Source organism: Amaranthus tricolor, chromosome 5, assembly GCF_026212465.1.
Source record: "Amaranthus tricolor cultivar Red isolate AtriRed21 chromosome 5, ASM2621246v1, whole genome shotgun sequence".
Taxonomy (NCBI): domain Eukaryota; kingdom Viridiplantae; phylum Streptophyta; class Magnoliopsida; order Caryophyllales; family Amaranthaceae; genus Amaranthus; species Amaranthus tricolor.
Genome location: NC_080051.1, coordinates 22,127,948 through 22,155,347, shown reverse-complemented (window position 1 = coordinate 22,155,347; position 27,400 = coordinate 22,127,948). Strand labels below are relative to the sequence as shown.

Here is a 27,400-nt window from a genome sequence, read left to right as displayed (position 1 = left end):
GTATTTAATCATCTACCAAAAATATCGTTGTCCAAATGTTGACCTCCTTTTGTAGGTTTATTAAAAAAAAAAACTAAAACAAAAATAATTATAATAAGGAAAAATTATCCTAAATAATCTAACCTTTTCACGATTTTCTAACCTTTTTACGATTTTCCTATAATATCCAACCTATTGATTAATCATAAATAATCTCAATTATTGAGGTACTTACCCATAAATGTTGTTCATCAAAATTTTACCTGTTTTTAGAGGTAAACTTAAAAAAAAGATAAAATAAAATAAAATTACAAAAATATTAACAAAAAAATAACAAAAAAATCAAATAATAACCACCCATCCACCCCACCCGGAGCACCCAACCTCAGCCGATCCCCTACTCCGGCCGGCCACCACTTTCCCTCCCCACCCTCCCGGCCATCCACCCTTCCCCCCCCCCCCCTTACCTTTGCTGCTTCATGTTGTGCATGTGTACACTAGCTTCCATTACCTCCTCCACTTCAGCCACCTTTCCTCTTTCACTCCCCAACTGCTACCAACTCCTCCCCTCCGGCCCTCCCTCATTTCAAGCGAGTAAAATTGTACGGTTGTGTGCCACTAAAAGAAAAGAATTGTGGTGGTGGTGTTGGCGGCTGTGTGGTGGTGTCTCCGGTGAGAGTGAGATGGTGGCAGTGGGGCTGGGTTGTTAAGGGGGTTTAATTTTTAAAATTTTTTTTGTAACGTTTGTAATTTATCTTTTTTTTATTCAAAATGACTTGCTACAATAGGTAGCAAGTCACCCGAGTGTACCCAAGGCAAAGACCCTCCTAAGTTAGGATTATTTATGGTTAATCGATAGGTGAGATAATTGTAGGAAAATCGCGAAAAAATTAAATTATTTAGGGTAATTTTTCCTTATAATAAAAGGCAAAACAAATACTCCTCCACAATCCTCACCACCTTTCCCATATCCCGTTTCGGCTGGTTGTTGCTTTCTTCCTCATAGCACGTCGTTTTTGATCAGTAAAGTGATCAAATTTTACTACTTCCCCACTAAATTTCTCCCCTAGTTTTGTTGTGATTTTTCACCAATAAGCTCGGATCACCAACTTAATGGAGTAACAAATTCTCAAGTGTTGTTTTTTTTTTGTTATTAAAAATTCCCATTAAGAAATCTATATTAATCCCCAAAAACAATTGAGATCATCAATAAGGGTGCTCTAACAACCTCTAATTAGACAACATATTTATTCTCTTCAATCTCCCTCTTCAGTTTCATCAACTGGAAAGGCAGAAATAAGAGGGAAAACGAGCACGAAGCAGACCAAAGCATATTGATATATTAGAAGCAAATTCATCTGTTAAAAACAGATATTAACAGAAATCATGTCAAATTTACAAGCAATATCAAGCAAACGTATAATAAATGTACCATTTGCAGAAGTATAATAGTCTGACGAGTTAGAAAGAGATGAAACCGGCAAACTCCCCAATCTATTAGCTATTTAGCTTCTCGAGATTTTCACAGTTTGTCGTATCTTCCAGCGTGACCTTATAGCAGCAAAATAATGTAAAATTCTGTTCAATTCAACAAGTCACGATAACATAATTAAGTATTTCACACGTTTAACTTCAAACATGGTTACTTCCTAAAACTTAATGCATCAAAGCCTTTCCGGTGAAAGGATTTTGAGAAGTACTAGCAGATATAGGCACCAAAGTCAGCCCCACGCCATGGAACAAGCATAATTGACAACCAGCTTACCATCAATTCCAAAATTCTGCAATAAGAAATCAACTGTAAGATGTTTTGGATGTTGCTTCAGCATGGTAAGCTTTTCTTATTCTATTTTCATCTCTTTGAGTCAGGAGGGAAATGGGGTAAGAGAAAGAGTTAGGTTTTTAGCAATGGCAGATACTCCGGATTCCGGAAGAAAATTTTGGTTAGGAGTTACAGAAACACCACATATACAGGAAAACTTCCATTAGTGTCAAACTAAGCAAATGGAGCAGTAATTGGTTGGCAGATACTGCTGTGGCCTGAAGGTGCAACGAGACAGCCTGAAGCATAGGGGAGAATACAAGATACTTCATTACCAACTCTATTTAGAAGGTTCTTACTTTTCTCCGGAAAATATTGCAGTGCCCATCAAGCATCATCTAAAGATATGTCCCTTATAGTTTTCAGAAAGATTGAAAAAAATAAGATAAATAAACAATTTAATTCCGAATATAAGATTCGGGAAAACTTATGTCCCAAAATAAGCTTCCGTACATCCAAGCCTAGCCTCGGGTAAGTCGCTGTTAGTAACAGCGAATGAGGAGAAAAAAAATGAAAATGCCCTAAGTCGCTGTTAGTGACAGCGACTTAAAAAAAAAAAAAATTTTTTTTTAATTTTTTTATTTTTAATAGTAGTGAACGTGGGAGTTGGGTACAATTGAGGTACAATTCTCATACAACAGCAGCAGTAGAAAGGAGAAAAAGTGAAAAGAAAAAGGAGGTAGAAAAACTGAAAAAGAAGAAGAAGAAACCATTGATGGGATTGAGAATTAAGAGGTGTAGAAGGATCTTGAAGACGAGCAAGTAGAGGATGAGTGAATAAAGAGTGGGCTAAAATTGCGAATGAAAGAGGGAAGATCAATGAAAGGGTGATTAGATAGAATGTACGAGGTGAAAGTTTAGGGATTGAAATTGATTCTTTGAGTATGTCGGTTAGGGTTAGGAATTGAAGTTCTTCTGGTTGAAGATCCATTTCTGGATTAGGGTTCGGATTTGGATTTGATTTGAATTTCTGGGTTTGTTGGAATGAATTCTTGTTGAAGGAAGGAAGAACTGATGAAGGAAGGGATTGTGAGATCTGAGACTGGAAATGAAGGAAAGGAAGAAGAAGGTAACAGGCTCTTTATTAATCTTCGTTTAAAAAAAAAAAAAAAATTTTTTTTTTTTAAGTCGCTGTTAGTAACAGCGACTTAAGGAATTGACTGGTCAACTCCTTAAGTCGCTGTTACTAACAGCGACTTTCAACTTTTTATTTTTTTTTTCCCCTTTTTCGCTGTTAGTAACAGCGACTTACCCGAGGCTAGGCTTGGACGTACGGAAGCTTATTTTGGGACATAAGTTTTCCCGAATCTTATATTTGGAATTAAGTAGATAAATAATCTTATTTATTTCAAATTTTCATAGTTTTCACAGAATCAGAAAAGACACTGGAAAGGTCTTACAATTACGTGACAGAAAAGGAGGGTCTGATTCTACACTACACTGGTACTTAAAAAATTAAAATTCAGAAGAGCTAATTGACGTTTTGAATTTTGATGGAACTCTACATTCATTAAAGGCTAAAGCAGAGCTCCATTGAAGTTGTACGCTTGTTATGGTTGTCGTGAAAGGTTCAGAAGCACTTTCTATCCTTAGATCACTGACATCCAAACCATTTTTTACAAAACTGAGAAAGGTAAGAAGTAAGAACACAACAAAGGAATCCGAAATTAAGGCCAAGTAACCATCAGCTACCCAACAGGGCACCAGACATAAATAAATGATCAATCATGATACTAGAAATCAGGCACAATATCAAACTACACAATGTTGGAACTCTTTAAACCATCCAAAATCATATAATTCTGCACTGGCGGGGGACATATAAGAGTAATTGTGAACGTCGAATTTTCTAATGACATTTGATAGACCTAGTGTTCAAGAAACCTCAGAAAATAAATTCATAGCACTTTTTAGTCCTCCCAAGATCTACGACTCAAAAGTCTCTAGTCGAGAAAGATGCAACTTACGTTGTAAAGATCTATCACGGATTCATCAGGATTTGGAGAAAAGGCACTGTTGATGTAAACAAACTGCAAAACGTACCCAAAAATAACTATTAATAATGTCTCACAGGCAACAAAGAATAATTGTCACAAAATCCTACCTACCAAAGTATCTCTATGAAGTTGACGACATAAAAAATCAATAACACTAGCAAATCTGTCAGTGCCAGAAACCTGCACAAAATAAACCGTGGTGGTTTAGGAAAATGAACATAAAACGGAAAACTTCGATGAGAAGGGAAAAAATAAATGTGCAAACTGTCACTAATCATCATTACACAGAAATGAAATTTAAGAAATAGATTAAACACATAATACAGGTAATCAAATGATTTCTTTAGAAAAATGAATCCCAGCTTCCAAATAAAGGCGTGTCCTTAATTTACTGCTTATCTGATGTATGCGTATTAGTCATTTGAAGAAGGTATTATTATTTTATCGTGTTCTTTTATTTGAGAAAATAAATAAACCGATAAGAAATATGTATCATGTGGGTGAAACATACGTCATATAAGATGGAATCAAATCCGCCATTACGGCTCAACTCCCATTAAAAAGTATGAAATCAAAAGGAGATATCGAGATGGAATCCAAGGCCACTAGTACTGTGTCATACATGGCAAATTCCTAGGGTTATATATAATGTAAAAGAATAAAAGTTAGTTAGAGTTGTATTTTTAGGGTGTTATGTTAGTAGTCTATTATTAGCTTGTATTTTTGTTTTTATTTCCCCTCCCATATCTTATAAATAGAGGGGAGTATGGGATATTTGAAAGGATAGGAAATATCTAGAGAGAGAAGTGGAAATACTTAGGAGTGATTGGGAGACTCAAACGTCCCATACTTAGGAGTGTCTGAGAGACTCGAACATTCCTTAGTATCGTTCTTGTTTTTATTAATAAAGGTTGTTTTGATTACCATCTTGGCTGATTTGTTACATAGGTATCAGAGCAAGAATTTCGATCTTGTGGGTAGTCTAGATGGATCAATTGGAACAGAATTTGATAAGGCTGAAGAAGGCCCTGGCGCTAGATCTTTTTCCCAAGGAAGAAATGGGAAATTCGAATACTCAAGAAGATGATCTTGATGCGTTTTTAAAGGGTTTAGGGACTGAAATTCATCCGTTAGATATGCTCCAAAAGGCTGTCCAGAATGATATTATTCACTCATTCAAAACAACATCCACAAATGAAATTTATGAAAAAGGCATTTGTGAGATTTGTGATGAACATTTAGATTCGAAACATGAATATAGTCACAAAGGGTATTCACTTCTCATCTTATATCAAGATATGGAAAATGAATTAACGGCATTTGTATTCCATAAAGAAAGAAAAGATGTCCAAGAAGAGGGTGTGAAGGTTGATGATATGGAAAGGAAGGTAAGAGAGTTGGTTACATGTGAGGGTCAAAGAACAGATCAGCAATCAAAGAACCAAGAAGAGGAACCAAGATCAGTGGAGAAGATCAAGGGAAGCTTGAGCAAAAGTGATAAAAGTACCGTAGAGCAAGATAAAGAAAAGGGTCAGAAGAAAAAAAAACAAAGGGCAGAAGATATTTCAGGAGAAAAGAGGTAAAGATGAAAGGGGAAACAAAAAAAGAAAGCATAAAGAAAAAGAAAACTAGAATGGAAAAACATGAAAAAATGAGAAGGGAAAAGAGAAAGATAAGAAAAGAGGCTTGGGATGTTCATGAAGAAAGGAAGTTAGGTTTAAGTTGGTAGTGGTTCTGGGGGAGGTCCCGGTTGGCGGCGCCGGAACCAAGGGAAGGCAGAGGCACCATTGGAGGCGGTTGAATGGCGTAAGAAATCAAAGAGTAAAGTAAGAAAAAATTCTATATTGCAAACTTAATTTCAGTACCATAAATTTTATAACAATGAATAATTTAGAGGTTCCATTGAGTCAATTACAGGAACAATGCCAAAGCAGGCTGTCTTGAACTCCTTTAGCATGTCCACTTGTATCCAAGCTCTTCCTAATACCTATTATATTTGGAAAAAAAATCGCGCTCGCCGATGCATTTGCGGAAATGATCGCGATGTCGTGAAAAACGGCTATAACAGAGAACTAACGCGAATCACGGCCGATGCGGTGTGACTTTTGAAAAAAAAAAATCACATAAGGGGAATTTTGAACTTATAATTGCTTTTTTGTTGCTGAAGTACTTTCATTATGCAATCATATGCAACTAGGAGTATTATAAGTGCAACATTTGAGATTCTTTTAGTGTATAATTAATTAACTTATTAGTTGTTAGTTAATTATTTTGTTTATCAACTAAAACTATGAGTAACTATAATTTAAGTGATCGTAATAATTAAAGTTAATGGGTATAAATGAAATTTTAACGGGAAGACAAATAATTTTGTAATGCTAAAATATCGTTATAACGGTAAAATAACGGGTGTTACACGTTAAGTGACTGTCAACGCGACGTTTTAACCGTGAAATTTCATACACTATTATATAAAGGAATTTAACGTCGCGGCAACTTTCAAATAAGTTATATAACGGGCGTTACATAACGTAACGAGAGAATTTTTATTCTACGCATTCATGTTAATAGCTAATGCAAACAAGTTCTCCATCCTTCCTAGATAACGCTCACTTGTTCATAGTTCTAGGTGATGCACACTAAAGTCGTCTTAAAAGCATTAAATGAATTATGGATCACTCGATAACATTACACTATCCAATGCCATAAAAGTGGCTAATTTATAATTGAAAAGGTGGAAGTAGAGAACATACTAAACTCTCACACTTACTACAATGTTTATGGTATATACTATCTCAATAATTTATTAATGCAAGACTGTAACATTATAAATTTTGTATCTCTCACCACCCTCTTCATCTCTTGTACAGGAGGTGTTTTAGAAAGTGTTTCTTAATGTGAAAGGAAACAAGCATCATTAGACTTATTTTTATAACACATCAATATTGAAAACATTATCTAATTTTCACCTTTGTTGAATAGCATCCCCATTCAAATCACCTGAGCACAAATATAAAAGCAGATCGTGAAAGAAATAATTTAAGATCTCTATGACGCTCATAAAGGGCTCTGAGCCTCTGACTTTCTAAGATATGGAGTGAAAATAAGTGGAATCGAAATTGTCACATAAACACCAAACAAATGTTAAGACAATATTACCTTCAGTGCCAAATCTTTATAAATCTCTCCGGTTCATTGATTCTTTACTCACATCGTATCCACTATATTTTATCTATAAGACCAACAAAACACGTGCTTAAATAATAGTATAACACTCCTAATAAACACTGACAAAAACATTCCATCACCCTAATATTGTTGATAATTGCCACCTAGGCCGGCAGGATTGGAGAGTCTGATGTACATGATTTACTCTTATTCTTAATTTAAAAAAATCACCAAGGCAAGCCTAAAGTTAGCGCCTTGGATGGGTGATGCATTGGTCGCCTTGGCCAAGCAATGAATCTAGCATCTAATAAGGCTAGGCGATTAGGGCCTTTTGATCTTAGCCTAAAAAAATACCAATTCATGCAAGCACCTACCATATATTCTCTTCTTGTAGGTTATTTTCCTAGGTTTCTTTTGAGGTTTACAATTTATTTGTTTTGTACACTGTGAACCTTGAGCATGTAAAACAGCCTTACCCATTTTTAAAACTAAGCTCTTATTGAACAATGCCAGCCTAAAAATCCTCTACGATGAATTTCATCGTTTTATTATCAAATGATTCGCTACCTTTTGTTCTATTCAACTACTTCCTAAATATGAGCCATCTTAGTTCATTACTATTAACTCATAGACTAATGACTATGCCAAATTCACTCTTTTATAGCATCAAGCAAGTATGGCATACCCTAGTAAGGACAAAACTCATTAACATCCTACCTTCCTATTAAGATTGCAACCATAAACAGTAGATACCCACTTCAACCGTATCACATATGGCACAAATTCAATAACTCCACTTTCATATAACAATATAAATGTCATTTGAATTTCCTACCATCAATCATCAATAAGAAACAAGTGATGTAAAAGTAACACAACACCTAAGCAATTATAGATAACTTTGCTTCCAAAAATTCATATTCATAATACCATTTTTTTCATAAGCTTGGATGTCAAGACCTAAAATTTTGCGTAATTTAACTCATTCACTTCTAATAAACCCACTTTATTAATGATCACTTCAACTATATCACAACCAAATTAGGCATCATTCTACAATGCATATCATAAAAAAAGGTAAAAGTAGAGGACACTCTCAGTATCCCACACAAGGCAGGGTCCAAGTGAGGGGTTTTCTTTTTCACGAAAGATGTGGACAAATCATACCCATTCCCCCAAGGAGGGAGTAAATAGAGATACGCGCAGCCAAGAAACCCCCCAATTGATACCTCCGCCCAATAGGGGGTCGAACCTCAAACCTTCTGCTCCACATGCAAATTCTCTATCCATTGAGCCACAAGCACTTTTGGTTCCACAATGCATATCATAAATTATCTTATTATAAGCCCCACCATCCCTTGATCCTTATCACTTATTAACCCGATCTTGTGTGAACTAGTTTAGCTCTTGTAACTTATTGTTTTTAATTCACTTAGAATTATATTTAGAATTATTTACCCAACTTATTAGGCATCGGCCAAATTGAAATAAGTATATAAGGAATAACATCATCTTAGCAATTCTACACTAAATGATCAGCAAAACACTCGCACTTTCTGCCCCCTAACATGGACAAGAACCGGCCTTGATCTATTGTAAGACACGGAATTGTCATCTCATAATTAACCAAAAATTCTAGATCACTCGAAGTCCATAAATACATGATCATAATGCCGAAAGTATGAAACATATTTAATCCCACTTTCCCATTATTGGAAATTTGGCATTTGCAGTGTGTTATTGTTGTGAATGGGCTATAACAATGGGGAAGAACAAATAAGAATAAGCACAAAGAAACCTACAAAAACAAAGCAATAACAACAATGGACAACACAAGATTTATGGGGTATCTAAGGATACCTCCCCTCAAACAAGGATTACTTTCATAATATACTCAACAATACATTAATGACAACCCACACAAGCTTTAAGAACAACCTCTCAAAGCAAATACCTCACCTTTAATGGTGGTCTCTCACAAACTCACTAATACAATGAAGAACTCTCTTGGAATGAACCCTAGTTGCTTCAAGAGTATTAGCCTCACTCTACTCTTCCTAATGATGTTCTAAGACTCTTTATATAGCCATACAACATATTAGAAAACCCTAGGACAAATGGCTAAAAGCCCACAAACAACAGAAACTGGCGTATTTCGCAAGCTGGGGCTCACTCAACCCGAGCAGCCTTGCTCGACCGGTCAAGCGGAACTTCAGAAGCCACTGGATTGCTGCTGCTGCTTGGCTCGACCAATCGAGCAAGCCAACTTTGGCACTCCCTTGCAATCATCAAGACATACCAAGTCATCCACCTTGATCACTTTATCAAGTGATCCAAACCTCAATCCTCCATAACCCATAACCCATGACACTGACATCTTCGCTCTCAAGAGTGCAAGATAAGGCATGGGCAACCAAGTGATCAAACCCATTATCAAAGTCATGGAAATTGGCTCTTGATTTAACAGCTATATTTATAATGCGATATTTTTAAAAAATTAGCAGAATTGTAATTCTATATCCAGATCAATTGAATATAATTAGACAAGAAAATTTTGAAGTAATAAAATTATTAAGTATTACCTTGAACTTTTGTTGCTTGAGAATGGGTGCATCACCTGTAGCCCTCAAATGAATCACAACTGCAAAACAAGGAAGCGCTTAAAAATTAAAAATACTTTTACAATATTAATAATTTAAGGAAAAAAGGAGAAAATAAAACGGAACAATGAATTAAGAGTTTAATTGAACAATTATAGTTAAGGCCTTGAGGATTTGACCTTTTCGAACGGCGCTGGGCGACTCGGAAGCCATGGAAGCTTCAATCAACAAAACTACTGCTATTCCGAGTCCGACAGAAAAATGAGCAAATGAAGTTTGGACTGTAATTTTTATGTTATTGAAGATATTTGTAAATTGTAAATGTGAATTATGGACTTTGTTTTGCTTGGACTTTGGACTTTGGTGGACTATTACGGCCCGTTTAGTTGATGATAATGAAGTAATGTGAATTAAATGTTATAATGACAATAGTAATTAAAGAATGGATATGAGAATTAGTTATAAAGATTCTTTTGTTTGGTGTGCATAACTAAAAAATGGTAATGAAAGATAATGTTCTATTGATTGCATTTGATTGTTACTAATAAAAAATGGTAATGACTCTTAGTTTCATTATTGTATATTTGTATCTAAAAGTATTATTGTATCTAAATTATTCTATCTAATGATTCTTTTTTTAATAATAATATTTTTTTTTGGATAATTACATACATTACCTTTTTTTTCTTCATTGTTTTTTTTTTTCTTCAGCTCGAAACAACATTACTTTATTATATTACCACAGTAATACTTCATTACCATTACAGCCTAATACCAGGTTGTTTGATGGTAATAAAAATGGCCCTTTTTGGTAATTTCATTACCTTATTTTATTACCATCCATTACCATTGAAGGCATCCAAACAACCAAATTTTTTATTACTTAATTTTATTACCATTACCACCCTCTAATACCATGTACCAAACGGGCTGTTAGTATTTTATGGTGGACTATCGTTTATTTGGGACTTTAAACAATATCGAGTTATCAACATTATATGTTGCTTTGAGTTTTGAAAATTAGTAGAATATTAATTTCAAATTTTAAAATTCTGGACCACTATTTTCTACCCAAATTTTATAATAAAAACTATAATTAAATGTGTTAAAATAACCAAAAAATATAAATTGGGTACCCGATGTCCCGACCCGTATTATCCGGGCATCCGAAAACCGGGTACCCGCATTAAATGGGCCCGGACACGGGCCGTTAAAAAAGATACCCGATAATGAACACCCCTATTTATGGTTTCCACTTTTCCTACTTAAAATTTTATAATTTAATAAAATAATATTTTCATAATCTAAAAAATTTTATTTTTTTTAATTTCCTTGAATACTCTTTATGAGAACTTCATCAACAAAATTATCAACTCATCGTACTATTCAACCAAAGGTGGTCCGTCAAAGATTAATCATACCATATTACCATTAGTTGTGGAGGAAGGGGAGCAAGCCGAGCCGATGAAGAGAAGACAAAAAGGAAAGGGAGCGGCAATATTAAATGGAAAGCAACGGGCATAACGGGGAGTAAGCCACAATTATTATTATTGTTATCAGAAAGGAGCAATCACTCTTGAATTTGACGAAACGTTGTCACGATAATATCATTTCATATTCATAATATCATAAACACTTACCCCTCTTCTTTCCGATGTCTGATCTCTTCTTTCTTTCTCTCTCATCTCATCTTCCCTAACCCTAATTTCTCGACTGAGAATCAGAGAAGACACCATCTTTTCTTCGATTTCTTTTCAGTGCTAAAGATAAAGAATCCTCATTCCTTTTTATCAGTCAATTTTTATCCTTCCTCCATTACGATCATTTTGATGGCATCATTGTGCTTAATTTGCAAGTTATGACACTTTGATAGCAGGTATCCTTTTTTTAGTTTTCAACTTTTTGACATTGATATTGATTGAGCAACTAGAATTATAAAAATTGAATTCATTTGTGGTTTGGTTGTAATGTTACTTATGATTTGATAAGTCAATGGAGATTCGATTATTGAAAAGTTAAAGTTTATGACTGATTGTTAGAGGTAAAAAGTGAAAATGCGAAAGGTGTTTGCTAACACTGTTTAGTTGTCATTGTACTTTTAGGAAAATGGATATGGGCTGCTGTGGCTGCTTTGGGTTCTCGAGAAGGAGTAAAGCAATTGCAAGGCCCAATTTTAGAATTGGCGGCTTTACAAGTGTTCTTTCTCGGAAACCTTTGTTGGAAGGTGGCGATGGAGATGTTGATGGCGATGACGATGTGGATGTTGATGACGAAGTGGATGTTGATGATAGTTTGTATAATGGAGAAGATACTAATATGACTCAGGAATATTATGGAAGTGAAGTGTCAAGTGTTGCGAATCGATCAGAAGAGATAATTAATTTTAAGATTAGGAATGGTTTGATTTGTAGACAGTTTGAGGTCAAGGAAACTCGTAAACTTGTTCGCTCTGAGGTGAGGATTTGAGACTGATTACTTTGAATTTGAATTGGCAGTAGGTTATTGTTTGCTGAAATTCTGAGCTCAATGTAGTACTATTTTTGGCCTTTTCTTTCTTGTGTTCAGTTTTACGTGGATTAATGTTTTGTACTTGGTGAAGATTAAAGTGACCGAGTGAGTGTTCGAGAAAAGATGTTCCGAAAAATTTAAAAGTTGGATTTATGTTGTCGTTATTTTATGATGCTCGTAGAAACTTTGATCTTATAGTTTTATATGGATATACTAATTCGAGTTCTTCATCATTAGGATGAATATGGAAATAAGATGATTAATGAGTATATCCGTGAGCTGAAGATCGGTTCTGGAAGTTATGCAAAAGTGGTAATTTTTTGTCAACTTTCCCTTTGTTATTGATGGTTATGTTATCTGATGTATCTCAAATGTGTTTCTTCTAATGTAACAGGTTCTTTACCGAAGCAGCATAGATGGAAAACATTATGCAATAAAGGTTGTTTAGATTTTTGTGTTCAATTTTTCTTCCCTAGCATATATATATATATATATATATATATATATATATATATATATATATATAAATATATATACACATACATACACTGACATGTATATACACTCTTATATATATACACATATATATGTACACACATCTATATAAGTACAAACACACATATCTATATATATATATACACACACATATTTATATATATACACTTGCATATATAAGTACACACACATATACATATAATATGTGTACATAAATAAATATGTATATGTATTATATGTAATTGATGTATTTCAATAATCATGCATATACGCTTTATTAGTTATTTATTGCTTTGTGAAAAGATCCAAGAAAGAACTTGAGTTTTGTTGAGCTAATGTTTTTTAGGTTTTTGGATTTTTGTCCGTTTTTATATTACAAGTAGGAAACTTTGGAGGAATAAGCTTTAAGGTTAAACATCTTCCTTTTTGTCTTAGGTTGGGGGTGAGATAGAGGTTACCACATTGTTTGTGAGCTATATTTGTTTTTGATCTGTTCTGAGTTACAATTTCAAAACTTGCATACAATTCAGACGCAATGAACATCTATCTACGCCCATTGTGAGTGGAATGGATTGGGTAGTATTCGGGTTTGTTTGGAAGGTGGTTATTTTGTTGGCTTGTTTGACCAGCTGAAAGTGTTTGTTGATAAGTCAAGTGTTTAAGCAAGTTGTTGTAGAGATGTTTGGTAAAAATTATTTGTTAGTTGACCGTTTATCAAAGAAAATAACTTTTTAGTTTTGGCTTTAAAGCCAACTTTTCAATTAGCTTAAAAACTATTTACCAAACACATTTATTGACAACTTGACCAATCAAAAGGCAAAAAGTCAAATGTCAACCAAAAAGCCAAGAAAAAGGCCAATTGTCAAACACCCCTTTTTCTTGGTGTTGTGGATGAATGTTAGAATAATAGAGGCTTATCTTCTAAATTGAGGCAAAATTCATATTTCTTTCAAATTTTGGTGTTTGTGTAGTTCAGATTAACAATTCAGTACATCGGTCTTGCCTTTGGATTTCTTGATATAACTCAGATGCATATTTTATTTTAGAAAACAACTGGTTCTTGGGATGTCTACATATTTAATATAATGCAAGCTTCATCTTGTTTAGTGTCTGTAATTTTTTTTATTTTGCTTCAGAAAGAAGAAAACAATTAGTGATGGGCAGCTTTACATTTGAAACTCCCTTTAATCGGTTAATTTTCAACTAGAATGGATGCAATAGTTAAATTTTTAGTTTAGTAAAATTTTGAAAAAACCTCTTTGTAAAACATGCAAATTGTCCTTGATTTAATACCACTCTAAGTTTGTTTAACAATTAAAGTTGACCGTAAGTTGAATTTTCATTTGACTTCTTTTGCTCAAAATCATTTTATTTTTAGCGACAAATTGCTGTGCAAATGATGATGCATCAGATAGAACATGTATATTATTTTATTATAACATCAAAGTTGGTAACCAATTTTTATTGATTTAGAATGGTATCTGCTAATTTATGCACAAAGAAGAAAGAAATCTTAGTAGATAAATATATGGTAAGAGAAGATAAGATCTTAAGAAGTCTAACATGTTGTCTCTACAACCTTTTAATTAATTTTGTGGTGGTTGTACACTAGTTCTGATTTCTGAATTAGGAAACACTCGTCTTAGAGTTCATTTGTTTGATGTAGAAAGTAAATTTCTATGGGCAGTTTTAATTCGTAAGATTTTCCTTTGTTAATTTCTTATGATCTTACTGAAGTTGTTCTTTTGAAACAAAGGAATTCCCAATACCACATAACTAACGGATGGATATGATAAGTGAATTTTTTAAATTGTTGGAAGTTCCAGTGAATTCAGGATTCCTATTGTTTTTAATATTTTGTCAAATAATCAAAACTCATATGAAAAATTTCCTAGGAATCTAAAATTCCTATGGCATATATGTCCAAACAAACGACATTTTAGAGCTTGAAATGCGATTGCATAACATGTTTTGCTTTATCAAGAAAACATTCATGAAACCTTTTTTTTGGCTTTATAAGACATTAAGCTGATTTGTTAGTTGACTATTTGAGTGTTAGTGAAATGCAATTTACATAGTTTTTTCCCGTTGAAATGGAAGTGGAAAAAATCGTTATATTAGAGTATAGGTATTTTTAGCAAAGGACTTTGTGGCCAATTTATGGTTGATATTTGGCTTTTAGCTTGCTGGTTGGTCAAAAGCTAAAAGAGTGTTTGGTAAATGACTTTAAAGCCAAAACCAAAAAGTTGCTCAACTTAGTTTGTCTATTGCCTTTTGTTTTCTCTAATAAAGAAGCAACATCTAACAACTAATTTTTGCCTAACATCTAAAAAAAGCTAATAGCATTAGCTGGTCAAGTAAGCCTATTGAACTACTTAACAACTAATCACCAAACACCCTTATCTCTTTGAGTATAAAACTTTCTTTAAAAATAAGTGCAAATATTTCCTTTTTTTGCATCTTAAATGTGACATTATTTCTCCCGTTATTTTTGTTCTTATTTACTTTACATCTTGTTTTTGTACTACTTTATCCGTCCCTTTGAATAAAAGTGTTGATTAAATTGTATTACCTTTTCGGGATGGAAATAACAATATCTACTTTATATTTTCTTTTATAGGTTTTTCACAAGTCCCATTTGTTAAAGCAACGAGTAGCACCTTCAGAGACTGCGATGACGGATGTTTTGCGAGAGGTGTGTTTCACAATTTGTTTTATTTCGTGTACTAAAGTTAACTTTTCACATCTAATTTTGGTTGGTACCATTGTACTTCAGTGGTTTTCTTCCCAGTTTTATTTTGTAATACTGCCACATTAAAATTTTATTGAACTTATGTTTCATTCTTCAAATAAGAATTTCGCTATGTAGGTGAGTTAGGGATTAATTATGAAGGGGAGTTACATTGTAATATCTGGAAGTTTTACACAAATATTACCTACTTGATTGAGATAACCTTTGTCGTCTTTCAAGCCTCTTACAGAATTATGAGTCAATTATATAGCCATTTTTTACAATAATGGTCCCCTAAACTTGTGCATTGTCCACAAGTTGGAGAGGAACAAGAACACATCAAGATTGTCCCCTCTAGCTTGTTTTCCTCCCATCACATTTCTAGATGATGATCTTGACATTAGTCATTAGGTGATAATAGGAGATTAGATCTATGTTTAAGCTGTTTGCCCCTTTCTTCCACAAGCCTTCTAGCCTACTCCCAATATACTATGAGAATTACCCTGTAACTTCATTGTATTTCCATCCTCACAATATTGCCGTAAATGCCTACATTATTGGCCAACATCCATCTTGTTAGTAAGGTGGGTAGTGATTGGCTTCGATTAAATGTTGGATAAATTGTATACATGAGAGTGTTTTTAGGGAAGGTCTAAGGAAAAAATGTGGCTTGCTTACATGCTAGTTGCTATCCAGTCATCTACAAGTCATACATCACACATCATTGCAGAAGGTTGAGTATTTGGAGAAATTAGTGGAGTTTGGGTTGTTTTTGTAAGATGGTAAATTTAATGTATGAATTGAGGAACCGAAGAAATCCTATTTATTGCTTTGAAATTATAATGCTGTGTCGTGGTGCCTTTTTGAGGCATAATGTGGCATGTTTGATGGATTCCATGTGGATTTTTTTAAAATGCAAATAGATTTCTTTCTAAGTTCGTTAGATAATGATTTTCCTTTTTTTTTTTTCATGTTTTTTGTTTCCGATATATATGGCCCATTAGACGTTGGTAGTTGGACTATCTATCTTTTATCGTTTACGACCCATTTTTGGTATCTATATTTATATATTCCTTGGTGAATTAGCTGTCAAGAAGTAGATTAAAGGTCTCAAAGGGAGAATAGGAGAGAAGATTTGTTAGTAAATATCTTTGTAATCAGTTGTTCATTTGGGTTGAACGCATTATCAATGTCAAGTGGCGTGGAACGACTCTTGACCTCTATGGAGGAAAATGCGGTGTTCATAAAATATAATTATAAGATTATACTTAATACATAAACATCGGATTCCATTCACATCTCAGTGCCAATTGTGGAGTATGCTTTCAGGCTGTTACAACACCAATTCTGCATTGCCGCTACTACTACAATACCAAGGGTAGCACATTCTGACTGTTAGCTTTGTTTGAATATTTCCTTGCAGTCTTACTTTTCTTATCACATTGATGTATTAAATCTCTCTTTACATCTCTTTTAGGTGCCTTGTAGGGTGAGGCGATGCCTTCTTATATACTCCATTGTGTTTAAATGAACTTCTCCCAATCTATATACGCCATTGTGTTTAGATGAATTCTCCCATTTCTTTGTATGAATCAAAAAATCACTTGGACTCACTTTTCCATTCAATTGCTATCCCTAGAGCTAGACCTAGCTGAAGAATGGTAGAGAAATTGTCGTTTACAGTTGTAGTCTTGTAGACAACTATGATTTTGCATTAGGGTTTAGACCCAAGGTTATAAATTACAGTCCACTTAATTCTCTTAACATCTCTTAACTAAGTTTGAAATCGCACAAATTGCATGGTATCATAAATAGCTACTCCAGGAATTATCCATCTGTCACAAGAGTATTACCCATCCGCCACGAGAATTTATAAACAAATAACAATTCATTGTAACTTCCTGTTCTGATGTGGCCATAGGCAGATAAGCGCCAATAGAGAAAGAAAGTGAAAAGGACATGATTCTAAAATTTAATGGGTAATAATGGTCAGAAGCAGAGATGAAAGCAGCAATGCGATGGTGAGTGTTGCCAAATTTGGTTCAAGGTATATGTGATTGGAACGGAATCCGCTGTAGTTATGATACGGTGTAGTCAATACGACTCATAGTGCAAAAACAAGGCCACTTAAGACAATGAACAGTACCTGAATATAAGGAAATGAATAGAGCTGGAAGTCAGCCTACATTGACAAGATTTGAAGATTATGCAGATGATCTGCATAGAACGTAGAAGACAAACATTGAAGAAATTTTCTAAAGCTTGCTAATTGAATTATTTTGAATCTTGTTTGAAAATTGTTCTTCCCTCCAGAACATCCAGAATTTTGATAAAATTCCATACTAAATAATTGTGTGGAGACTTGAGAGCATCATTCATCAGCAATTTACCAAGTTCATTTTAGGTCATAGGGGTTTAATGCCTCGGAGTTCTACCAGGCATACTGCAAAAACAAAGTCACATCATTGTATTGTGATTTTATCGTAAAGGTATTTGAGCTTATTGCGACTGTATGACGAGACGATTGTGAAAACCACTTGTGAAATTTGTTTCACGACTGTTATTGCGACCGCTACCGAAATCCTTTTTTCTTTGCATTGTGTAGTGGCACCTTCCATATGCCCCTTATTGACATGTTGAATTAGGTGAACGATTGTTTTACAATTTGGAGTTTTTTTTTCTCCTCCCCCCTTTAAATTCTTGGCTTTCATGTTTGTTCGCTAGCCTAATAGGTATTATGTAGAAGTGTATTACCCTATCCCTTTTTACCAGAATGGATAAGATGTGCTTTTATGTGATGTCATAGTACTTTATTGGGTTAGATATGCTATTACAAAATCTAGGAATCTCGTCAGTGGTTGATTCAATTAAAAAAAGAAAAGAAAATATTAGAATGTTTGCCAATTGACTGAAAGCAAAAGGCATAGTTGATTCATCAATTTATTGACCAAACTTTCCCAAATTTTTTAATTTTGGAGGATTCATCCAAAATAGGTTATTTTGATCTTCTTTTATGAAGCAAATGCAATTGATGTTTGACTTTCAGATCCTCCAAATGTTTCAAATAAGTTTGTTTATTGCTCAATCCTCCATTTTCCAAATAGAGGGCGATGAAGACCAAAGATAACTTTCTGGTTAAGATAAACCAGAACGAATGGAGAAGAATCTATGTGGATGACATTAAATTTGATCTTTTGGTTCATGTAGCCAACCCATTAAAGCTTTGGCATTGTTGTGGCATGATTGCCTCCATTTACCAAAAAGGCTTGTGTAGTTTTCTCCACGGAAACTCCCCGAAAAATATTGATGCAGCATCTTGCAATTATAAAGGGTGGCCACCACCCTTAAACCCATATTGAGAATTTGACTCTAAGATATTGAATAAACTACCAAATTGACTAATTTCTTGCCTTTTATTAATTGGACGCAGTTGTTTGGAAAATGATCTGATTTGTTGAATGCTATCTTAACTTTGCTTTTGAGAATACTCAAAAATAATTTTTCCCAAGTAGTAATTTCATCAAATTTGTTGCATTCAATGGGGATATGGCATGTAAGTTTTGTTAGATTTTTCATTCTAGGAAAAAACTTGTCAAGGTTTTTTTTTTTGTTGGTAGTGGTGGCAAATGCTAACACAACTCTGGATAAAGCTGGTTCTTTGTTATGTGCTTAACTTCCTCTTTGACCTACATGTAAAATTTGTTTACACTTTACATATTGCTCTCTTGTGACTTGTAAGCCAGCAAGTTTTGTTTTCTCCTTGTGCTGTGTCATTAACTGGTAGGCTGCCATAACTCATGAAATGTAGAAAATGAATAAGATAGACAATAGTTGTATTTATATAGTTTACTGTAAATACAGAAAACATAGTTAAGTATCGAGCAACCAAGAAGTGTGAAATCTCTCCCAATAAAGCTAAAAGCTAACAAATATTAGTGGATAACCTGATGATCGTCTCTCTACCTTCTCTCCTCTATTTATATGCTTTTATTACCTCTTTCTCCGTCTTCCATTAAGTGAATTTGCAGCTAATATCTACAAGCTAGTATAACAGAATTATATTGCATTGCCCAATGTCCCTTCTCCTAAATGTCATTTGATAATATATTGCTGTATTATAATACTTCATTTGACTGAACTACATGTCTGCTGTCCATCTCAATGTTTGAATCTGTAACTTAATTTCTTTCAGGTGCTAATAATGAAAGTTGTGAGCCATCCCAACATAGTCAATCTTATTGAAGTGATTGATGACCCAGACACAGATCACTTCTATATGGGTACTATTGCCGCTCCCTCTTTTTGCATTATCTTCACATATCCACATTAGAATATATATTTTGAGAGGATAAGGGAATTTGGATCTCACTTTTTCTTCTCTAAGTGATTGATATTTTAATTTTGTCTTCAGTTCTCGAGTATGTGGAGGGAAAATGGGACTGTGATGGTTCTGGCCCGCCTGGCGGCTTAGGGGAAGGTTTTGCAAGAAGATACTTACGAGATATCGTTTCTGGACTAATCTATCTTCATTCACATGTAAGATCAACGTACATGCCACTTTTTTTTTATAGTCCCTCTGGATTTGTGTTGTTTTGGGTGCTGTACTGCTGCATTTTGTTTGCTGTCCTTCCTAACAGAATACTATGCTTCACTATTATAGATTTGAGGAATTAAAAATTATATTGGGTTCCTGGCTTTTTTCTTGCAGTACTTGGCTACATCAACATAAGTTACCCCGATGCCTGTAAAGAGGCTCTCGATCCTTTTTGGATGAAGAAGGGTTGGCTGTGTCCTGTGTGCACCTTCTCCTAGTGATGAGAAATAGTGTCCATGTGAGCTAATTCAGGACTGAATGCTTGGCAAGTGTCTTGCACAGACCTACTGTTCTGAGAATTCACCATGCGGTCATTCCATGTGGTGTTCTTGAAATCGAAAAGAGTGAAGTGAGGTAGGAGTATAAAGGTAGTGACCAAGTCTAATGTGAATGCTCTCACATATTTTATAGCTCCGTGACGAAATTAAGAAATAGGGACTTGAGGAGACAATAGGAAGGGACTGGAAGGATTCCATTCCAGTATTAAAGTTTCTTTTGAGGAATGCCTTTTGTGTTCTTTTTAGGAGCATCAGTGCTCTGTCTATGTTTTCTTTTTTTGCTCTCAATCGGGCTTACCCATTTAGGCATAGAATTACTGACAAGGATATAACAATGATCTTTATTATTGTCTTCTGGTTCATTCTAACATTATGTTTTAAATTCTTTTCATTTGGTGGTAGGCACTTATCTAATCTTGACGATCTTGTTTGCTTTTTGAATAACAGAATATAGTGCACATGGATATAAAGCCTCAAAATCTTTTGGTTACGCGCAATGGCACCGTAAAAATTGCTGACTTCAGTGTCAGCCAAGTATTTGAGGTAACGGATTTGCACCCCAACTATCAATATGCAGTGTAAATTTTAATTTTTTTGTGTTCAAAAGTTTTTTGCACGTTCTGATTTCTATAAAATTTTGTGGCAAATGAATTATAAAACGAAACATTTGTGAGAAAAAGTTTACGTTTTTAATAGATACTGAACGTGGAGTATGAATGAAAAATATCTAGTCTATCTTACGTCTTGTAACTTACTTCATGAATTTTGTTTATGCTTCAATGGACATATTGATATTGCATCGTGCGATTCCGCGACTACCTGTAGTCAATTCAACAGCCCCATTTTAGGTTAGGAATGTCCGTTGTATGTCCACAATCCACATCATGAACAATGTCAACTATGATGTGTGTGTGGGTGTTGGATTTCATTGCAATGTAGGATTTTGACTTACAGATTAAAGGGAGTGTATAAGTAAACAGAAAAAGTGGGCTGCTAGGTGTAGGTTTTGATTGTTGAGATAAAGTTTACCATAAGAGGCATATTTTAAATTATCGGAACATTGAAGACGAAATTCTAGCAATAACTTGGGATGCAGTACAGATGAACATGTTTGGCTTTTTGTTATGACTTATGCTCATAGTGCAAAAATTTGGTAAAGATCGCAATTGCAGTAATGGTCGGATGTAAACTGAAGGTTAGCCACTGTATTGTCTGAGATGAGGGTTTGTGGAAAATATCTTCTTTTTGTTGTAAACTGAAGGGAATAGAAATTGTTTTGTTGGTTTTAACCTCTTTGTCTGATCTGTCTTGCTTGAGGAGTTGGGCTAATGTTATATAATGTTATGCTAAAACAAGTTTATTCAAGATAAGAACCGAGTAGTAAATTACTTGGAGCAAGCTTTTAAATGCTGAGGAAGAGCACTGCTAGTTAGAATGTTTATTTTGAAACTTCTTGAAAAGGGAGGATGATGATGGCAGCATTTAGAAATACCGTTAATTGTAATTTAATGTTTATGGAGGAAGCCAAAGTTTAAGGCACCTGATTGTCAATTTTTCTGAGTCTTTCAAATGTTTTTCTTTTTTTGCCTGATGCCTTAGATTTAACAGCTCACCTCTTATGTACTGTTTCTCATTTTATCAAATCTGCAGGGTGATAATGATGAGTTACGTCGCTCTCCCGGGACACCTGTTATAACTGCGCCCGAATGTTGCTTAGGTTAGTTTTTGGCTGCCAATGACTCTCCATGACACTGATTTGAACATTACATGCCGTTAAAGTATGCTGTATAAGCTGTAACCATGCAGTTTCCTTGTCTAACAGGTCTAACTTATCATGGAAAAACGGCCGATACCTGGGCTGTGGGAATCACCTTGTACTGTATGATAATGGGAAACTTTCCCTTTATCGGAGAGACACTACAGGAGACCTATGAAAAGGTCAGTTTTTCTTGTCCACTTGCTGCTCCATGCTTTTAAATGATAATTCAACGTTTAGGATTTCTATCGTGTCTTTTCTGAAAATTATTTGATGTCCCAGATTGTTAATGATACCATCAATCTCCCTGATCATCTTAATCCACAGCTCATCGATTTGTTAGAGGGACTCCTATGCAAAGGTTCGTAAACTGTTTATGAGTCACCTTTTGTGTCTCAGATCTTTTTTCTATGAGGACAAATTGTAGTGTTTGGGCTTCGTGGGTGTACAAGCTCTTAGAGTTATGTTTCTTATTTGGTTGTGCATAGTTTGTGGTAGCTCCTACTGGTCAAGAAAATGTTTAATTCATATAGAATGAATCTAGTACAGCTATTGTTGCTTTTTCACAATTTAGGTTTGGGGACTTCAGTACCTTCCTATCTGAGTGCTTGATAGAAAACAATCAATTTGCATTTGTAAGGTTGAAGACCTATAATTTTCAAGTTTCAAATGTCCATGTTTGAAAAACAAGCTGATGGCTTGATGCACTTAAAAAATAATGCTCCAATTTTTTATTGTTTGACCATGCAAAATTAGAATTGTTGTAGCTTGAGGGGTAATTTTGTATACATCCTATCACCAACAATCTTAAATAATGGAATTATATTCATTTCTGTTGACAATCTAGCTTTTGATCATTCAAAAACCTTTTGTTGACAGATCCTAATCAAAGGTTGACTTTAGATATGGTTGCTGTACATCCATGGGTTATTGGGGACGAGGGACCACTGCCTGAATTTGTATGCTGGTGCAAGCGCAATAAAGCGGATTTGCATCATGAGGATGCTGAAGTACTTTCATGAGGCTTGAAGATATGTAGAGAAAAGGAGATAATGTTTCAACTAACCCAGTTTTGTGTATGGTGAATTGTAGTTTTGGCTCTTCATGTACACTTAATTTCCCTTGTGCGAATTTGTTTTTCATCCATTGTGGTTATGTATTTTGTACAGTACAATACTAGCACATAATAGAACTGTATTAGTGAATCTGATATCGGGTAAAAGAAAATCAGGAATGAGTGTAGATTGTTTTGGGGAGTGCATTTTCAAAAATGCAAACAATGATGCTTTTACATTGATGATACCGTATAGATTATACATGCCATTCAAGGAATGTATTATTTGTCGAGTTGTTCACCATTAATGAGGCTAAATCCACCATCCTAAGCTAGTGTATCATTATGTATTTAAAGGATAGAGGAGCTTAAAAGCTCATTACAATGTTAAAGGAATTACATCAACGGAGTTCGTGTATGTGAGCATTACATTGAGTAGAGAATTAAAGAGAGTGGTAAGAATAGGTAATGGGAGGCTCAAGCGTTGGAGCTTGGCTCTAATCAATACAAGCACTACATGTATGTATATATATATATATATATAGGCTAAGGGGGCAATGGGGCAGCAACTTCAAAAACAGCAAGCAACAAGTATGCAATTGAACAGAACAGGGGGCTGCAGCTGGCTCTGGTGCACGTTTTCCAGCCTGTTGCACAGTCCTCTAGGTCCCTATGATCTTTCCTATGCTCCCATAGCTTGATCTAGCTTGTGTACTGACATTGTCTTATTTATCAATGACAAACCCATGTGAAATACTCCATGCATTTGTTTTATGCACACAATGAGAGTGTGTATTACTTCATGAATTGAAGTGTCCAATACTAATAATAATGCATACTTAAGTTCTAATAATCAGTTTGTTACTTTAAACTTTAAGACCAAATTCTTCTACACTTAAATTGTCATCTAACGTATGACTAATTTATGCAAGATTCAAGTCACACTTCTTTCAACCTCCACCTTAACTTGATTCTTTCAATCTCCAATATGACTTGGATCAACCAAATGAAGATCACCTTCAACAAACATTATTTTCAAGTCACACTTCTTCCAAGATTAAGTTCTATTTTCATGAGAAATAGCATTATATTCACAAACATTTATGCTAAAATATTATACTATTATGACTATTTATGACTTGTTACCGAACAGGCTATTAGTTGGCAGTTGAAAGTTACTTATAGTGGTACATTTAATTGTGTATATTCACATGCAACTTCAATTGGGAAAAAAATATAAATAGAGAATTAGTGAAACCCACAAGTCTTAACACACAAATTTATACAAAAAATTCGGTAGAACCCATTGGGGTCTTAGCCTGAAAGGCTGCAACATCTTGAACTAGCTCATTATCATCCTTGACCTTTGCCGTAAACCCCCATCAACTCTGTAAATCTTCGTTTCCAATCTGAAACTTTCTCTTCTCCATTGACCACCTATCATTACCAACAATGGCAGACCAGCAAAAAGTTATTGAAGTGCAACAATTATTCGCACATTTATAAAAGTGAAATTAAATTATATTGAGAGATCGCGTAGACTGACCTCGACAGTGAATCCGGTTTCAGGAACTAAGCCAAGTGCCTCGACACAGACGAACGCCGCATCTTCTTTGCTTAGACTTCCCTTTGCAGCACTACCCTGTCATGTTCTTGCCTTCAGCTACAGCAAGTGATTTATCCAATTTAAGGGTAGTGTAATGTAAGAATACCTCTTGGAAGCTAAACCCTTGTGTTCCGCCAGGAGTATTCTGTAGACAACCAGCTCTGATGATAGTGTAGGGAATTCCTGAGGCGTTTAGCATCGATTCATCTTGTTCAGCCAGCTTTCTTGCATTGCCGGTCATCAGAGCTTGAATGCCATCAGCACCTTTATACACAGATAACTGCAATCTTATCAAACTAACTGGGACGTGCAAGGTGTGTTGTTAAGGAACCAACTCAACCAAAAACTTAAGCTGATAGTTGTTGACCAATGATATCATAGGAGTATATTCTATCACACCCCTTCAGACGAGAATTGTTCGGGCTAGAATTATGGATGCCACACAAGCTCTCATTCATATTTGACGCTAAATTTTTATTTGGAATGAGGGGTTAGTGAGATTCAAAGTTCAAACCTTTTGTCACGTTGGCTTCTATAACTATGTCTATGAACCAACTCAACCAAAAACTTAAGCCGATGGTTATAGCTTCATGATATGTCATATACTCAATCACGTGTGCATGGGTAAAGAATTGTGTTATGTACTGTCGAACTCCCAAAGTATACGAATCGAAGAAACTCCAATTTCACCTGGTATTTTTGTCACTCATTACAGGGCTAAAAAGGCAAGGAGTATTTACCTGAGATAAGAGAACAACATGTTGAACTCCTTGCAAGTTCCCAACTTTCGACAGGAAACCTTCCTGTGGAAGCATCAGCAAAATGATTAGGCCATTAGGGTGCTTCAAGAAAGAAGCTAAGAAAAGCTAGGTTTTTAGTGTTGCATACAGTTGGGCATATGATCGCTCGAACACCCTTTAAAGCCTTCTTCAAGAACCCCTTATCATTTACATCTCCAGCCAATGGCTTTTGATAAAGCCACCAGAACACACGTTAGAAGGGACAGGTTGATACAGAACAGAAGACGGGCCTGAATAAACGAAGGGCATACAGAAAAATCTAGACATCATTATACCTCGACGTAGTTTCCATAAGCTTCTAGAGCAGCCCGTCTATCTTTTACCAAAGCTTTCACTCGAGCCCGTTTCACAATCAAAGACAAAATCACCATCTAAATAAGCTAGAAATCAGAAGGTTCAGAGTCATTCATGCCAATAAATCAGAATAAAGATAGAGATTAAGTGCTTCTTTAGCTTAATACTCACATTCATTACATAAATAAACATCATTCATCAGTCATGAAATTCATTGATTTACCAAAAATGGAAAGGAAATCAGCAATGATTAATCATTATACCTGCCCAATCTCAGTATCTCCATCAGTGATTAGAACAGCATCCCTGACTTCTTCAATTTCTGTTTTAGGTGTACAAGTAGCCAGTAAGAGATAAAGGGTCATAGAAAATCAATCCAGGCATGATTATTCCATTGATGGATCCATGAAAGGACCTTAGAGTGCCCAAACCCCACCGTAAACTATACAGGATGACTTTCTTTAGAAAGTCGTACAAAAATAGCATTCAATAATTCGCATTCTAAGTTTGCCACATGCTTAAAATCACCAAAAAATAGCTAAACATAACTATAATTCGCTTTTTTAAAAAAAAATAAAATTTTGGATTCACAACTCCAAGGAGATGAGTGATTATTATAATTAATTTCGTCAACTAGATACTTAAAACCCTGCATCCGCCATTCATTCTTCAACATTTATACTATCAACTTGTCATAAAAAAAAATTGTATGTTTCACTTAGGACGGGTACTTTTGAGGTACAACTGTCTTGGGCCGCGGCCCAAAATGAGCAAAACTTTACTTATACAAGGCTTTTTTAGTTTTCACCTAGGGTTATATTTTTCGGGAACGACACTGATTTTACTTTTACCTGAATCATTCTCTTCCTCAGCTGTTGATCCATCCTTTGGAAGAAGATCAGGTGCTCCATACCATTTTCTCAATTTTGGCCCTCCTGCATTACTAATTTATCATTAGAATCTTCATGTAATCAGTTTATGCCAAATTAATAATCACTGTAAATTGTAATTATATACTAAATAAAAAGAACACCAAATTTTGATTAAGATCAAAGTTATACCTTCAATATAATCAAGAATTTGATCCACAAAGCTTGGTTTTTTGCTGGCATCGCATAGCCAAGGAGAGTTAATGTGAATGAAGGTGTCTGGAGATAAAGAAATAGAAGATTTAAAAGGATTTCGTGGGAAAAATGAAGGAGAAGAAGTGTAGAGAGAGAAAGTTGAGGGGATAACAGGAGCCATATGGAATGTGGATGATGATAGATAATACTCTCTGCCCTCTTATTGGCACCATACATGTATGTGGTATGTTTGCATATGGTTCTTAATTGGTTTATTTAGTTAGATTGTTTTGATAAGTTAAAAGGTGTTTTTTTTGTTATTAAGTTAGCTGCTTTTTATTAAATAGAATATTTGGTAAAATTAGGTATTAATTATTTTTTGTTTATTAAAGAAAAAGTAAACTAATAAAAAATCATTGAAAAAAGCTAAGTATTTTTGGGCTTTTTATTTTGTCTTAAAATTAAGTTTTAAGTCATTTACTAAATATTTTTTTAGGTTTTTAACTAATTAAAAAACCAATTCAATAAATGTTTTACTGTTTATCAAACACCCCATTATGCAAATATACTATAATTATTGGGAGAATATTTTTTTTAGCCTTTAAAATTTTTAGGAATACAAAATATGCCAAAGAAAAGTGAAAATTGGGTAAA

The 27,400-nt window shown here is 34.6% G+C and overlaps 3 protein-coding genes across 3 annotated transcripts; 1 reads left to right on the top strand and 2 right to left on the bottom strand.

The window, feature by feature from the left end:
* Positions 1-1,300: 1,300 nt before the first annotated feature.
* On the bottom strand, positions 1,301-9,884 carry LOC130813748 (ubiquitin-like protein ATG12). Its single transcript, XM_057679609.1, has 5 exons — positions 9,746-9,884; positions 9,549-9,607; positions 3,910-3,978; positions 3,769-3,831; positions 1,301-1,760 (listed from the first exon to the last, which is right to left on the bottom strand). Exons 1-5 carry the CDS (start codon positions 9,777-9,779, stop codon positions 1,701-1,703), a joined length of 285 nt encoding a protein of 94 aa, XP_057535592.1. The 5' UTR covers positions 9,780-9,884; the 3' UTR covers positions 1,301-1,700.
* Positions 9,885-10,949: 1,065 nt separating this feature from the next.
* On the top strand, positions 10,950-23,260 carry LOC130813746 (serine/threonine-protein kinase GRIK1-like). Its single transcript, XM_057679607.1, has 12 exons — positions 10,950-11,442; positions 11,669-12,020; positions 12,312-12,386; positions 12,469-12,513; positions 15,190-15,264; positions 19,493-19,580; positions 19,712-19,836; positions 20,620-20,715; positions 21,823-21,889; positions 21,995-22,110; positions 22,211-22,289; positions 22,808-23,260. The coding sequence occupies exons 2-12, from the start codon at positions 11,673-11,675 to the stop codon at positions 22,948-22,950; spliced, it is 1,257 nt and encodes a 418-aa protein (XP_057535590.1). The 5' UTR covers positions 10,950-11,442; positions 11,669-11,672; the 3' UTR covers positions 22,951-23,260.
* Positions 23,261-24,139: 879 nt separating this feature from the next.
* LOC130813747 (uncharacterized) lies at positions 24,140-27,006 on the bottom strand. Its single transcript, XM_057679608.1, has 9 exons — positions 26,744-27,006; positions 26,534-26,617; positions 25,946-26,004; positions 25,664-25,759; positions 25,477-25,554; positions 25,329-25,391; positions 24,695-24,868; positions 24,529-24,624; positions 24,140-24,419 (listed from the first exon to the last, which is right to left on the bottom strand). The coding sequence occupies exons 1-9, from the start codon at positions 26,925-26,927 to the stop codon at positions 24,336-24,338; spliced, it is 918 nt and encodes a 305-aa protein (XP_057535591.1). The 5' UTR covers positions 26,928-27,006; the 3' UTR covers positions 24,140-24,335.
* Positions 27,007-27,400: the final 394 nt, after the last annotated feature.

What these genes read in the sequence shown, in the direction of transcription:
- LOC130813748 (XM_057679609.1), bottom strand. Translation starts at nt 9,779, where the DNA reads ATGGCTTCCGAGTCGCCCAGCGCCGTTCGAAAAG. An exon ending in GCCCAGCGCCGTTCGAAAAG is followed by an intron (nt 9,608 to 9,745) that starts GTCAAATCCTCA and finishes CTTGTTTTGCAG; the next exon opens with TTGTGATTCATTTGAGGGCT. An exon ending in CCGTGATAGATCTTTACAAC is followed by an intron (nt 1,761 to 3,768) that starts GTAAGTTGCATC and finishes TTCTTATTGCAG; the next exon opens with AATTTTGGAATTGATGGTAA.
- LOC130813746 (XM_057679607.1), top strand. Translation starts at nt 11,673, where the DNA reads ATGGATATGGGCTGCTGTGGCTGCTTTGGGTTCTCGAGAAGGAGTAAA. An exon ending in GAAAACATTATGCAATAAAG is followed by an intron (nt 12,514 to 15,189) that starts GTTGTTTAGATT and finishes TTTCTTTTATAG; the next exon opens with GTTTTTCACAAGTCCCATTT. An exon ending in AGAGGGACTCCTATGCAAAG is followed by an intron (nt 22,290 to 22,807) that starts GTTCGTAAACTG and finishes TTTTGTTGACAG; the next exon opens with ATCCTAATCAAAGGTTGACT.
- LOC130813747 (XM_057679608.1), bottom strand. Translation starts at nt 26,927, where the DNA reads ATGGCTCCTGTTATCCCCTCAACTTTCTCTCTCTACACTTCTTCTCCT. An exon ending in AATTCTTGATTATATTGAAG is followed by an intron (nt 26,618 to 26,743) that starts GTATAACTTTGA and finishes TTAGTAATGCAG; the next exon opens with GAGGGCCAAAATTGAGAAAA. An exon ending in CTTATGGAAACTACGTCGAG is followed by an intron (nt 25,555 to 25,663) that starts GTATAATGATGT and finishes CTTTATCAAAAG; the next exon opens with CCATTGGCTGGAGATGTAAA.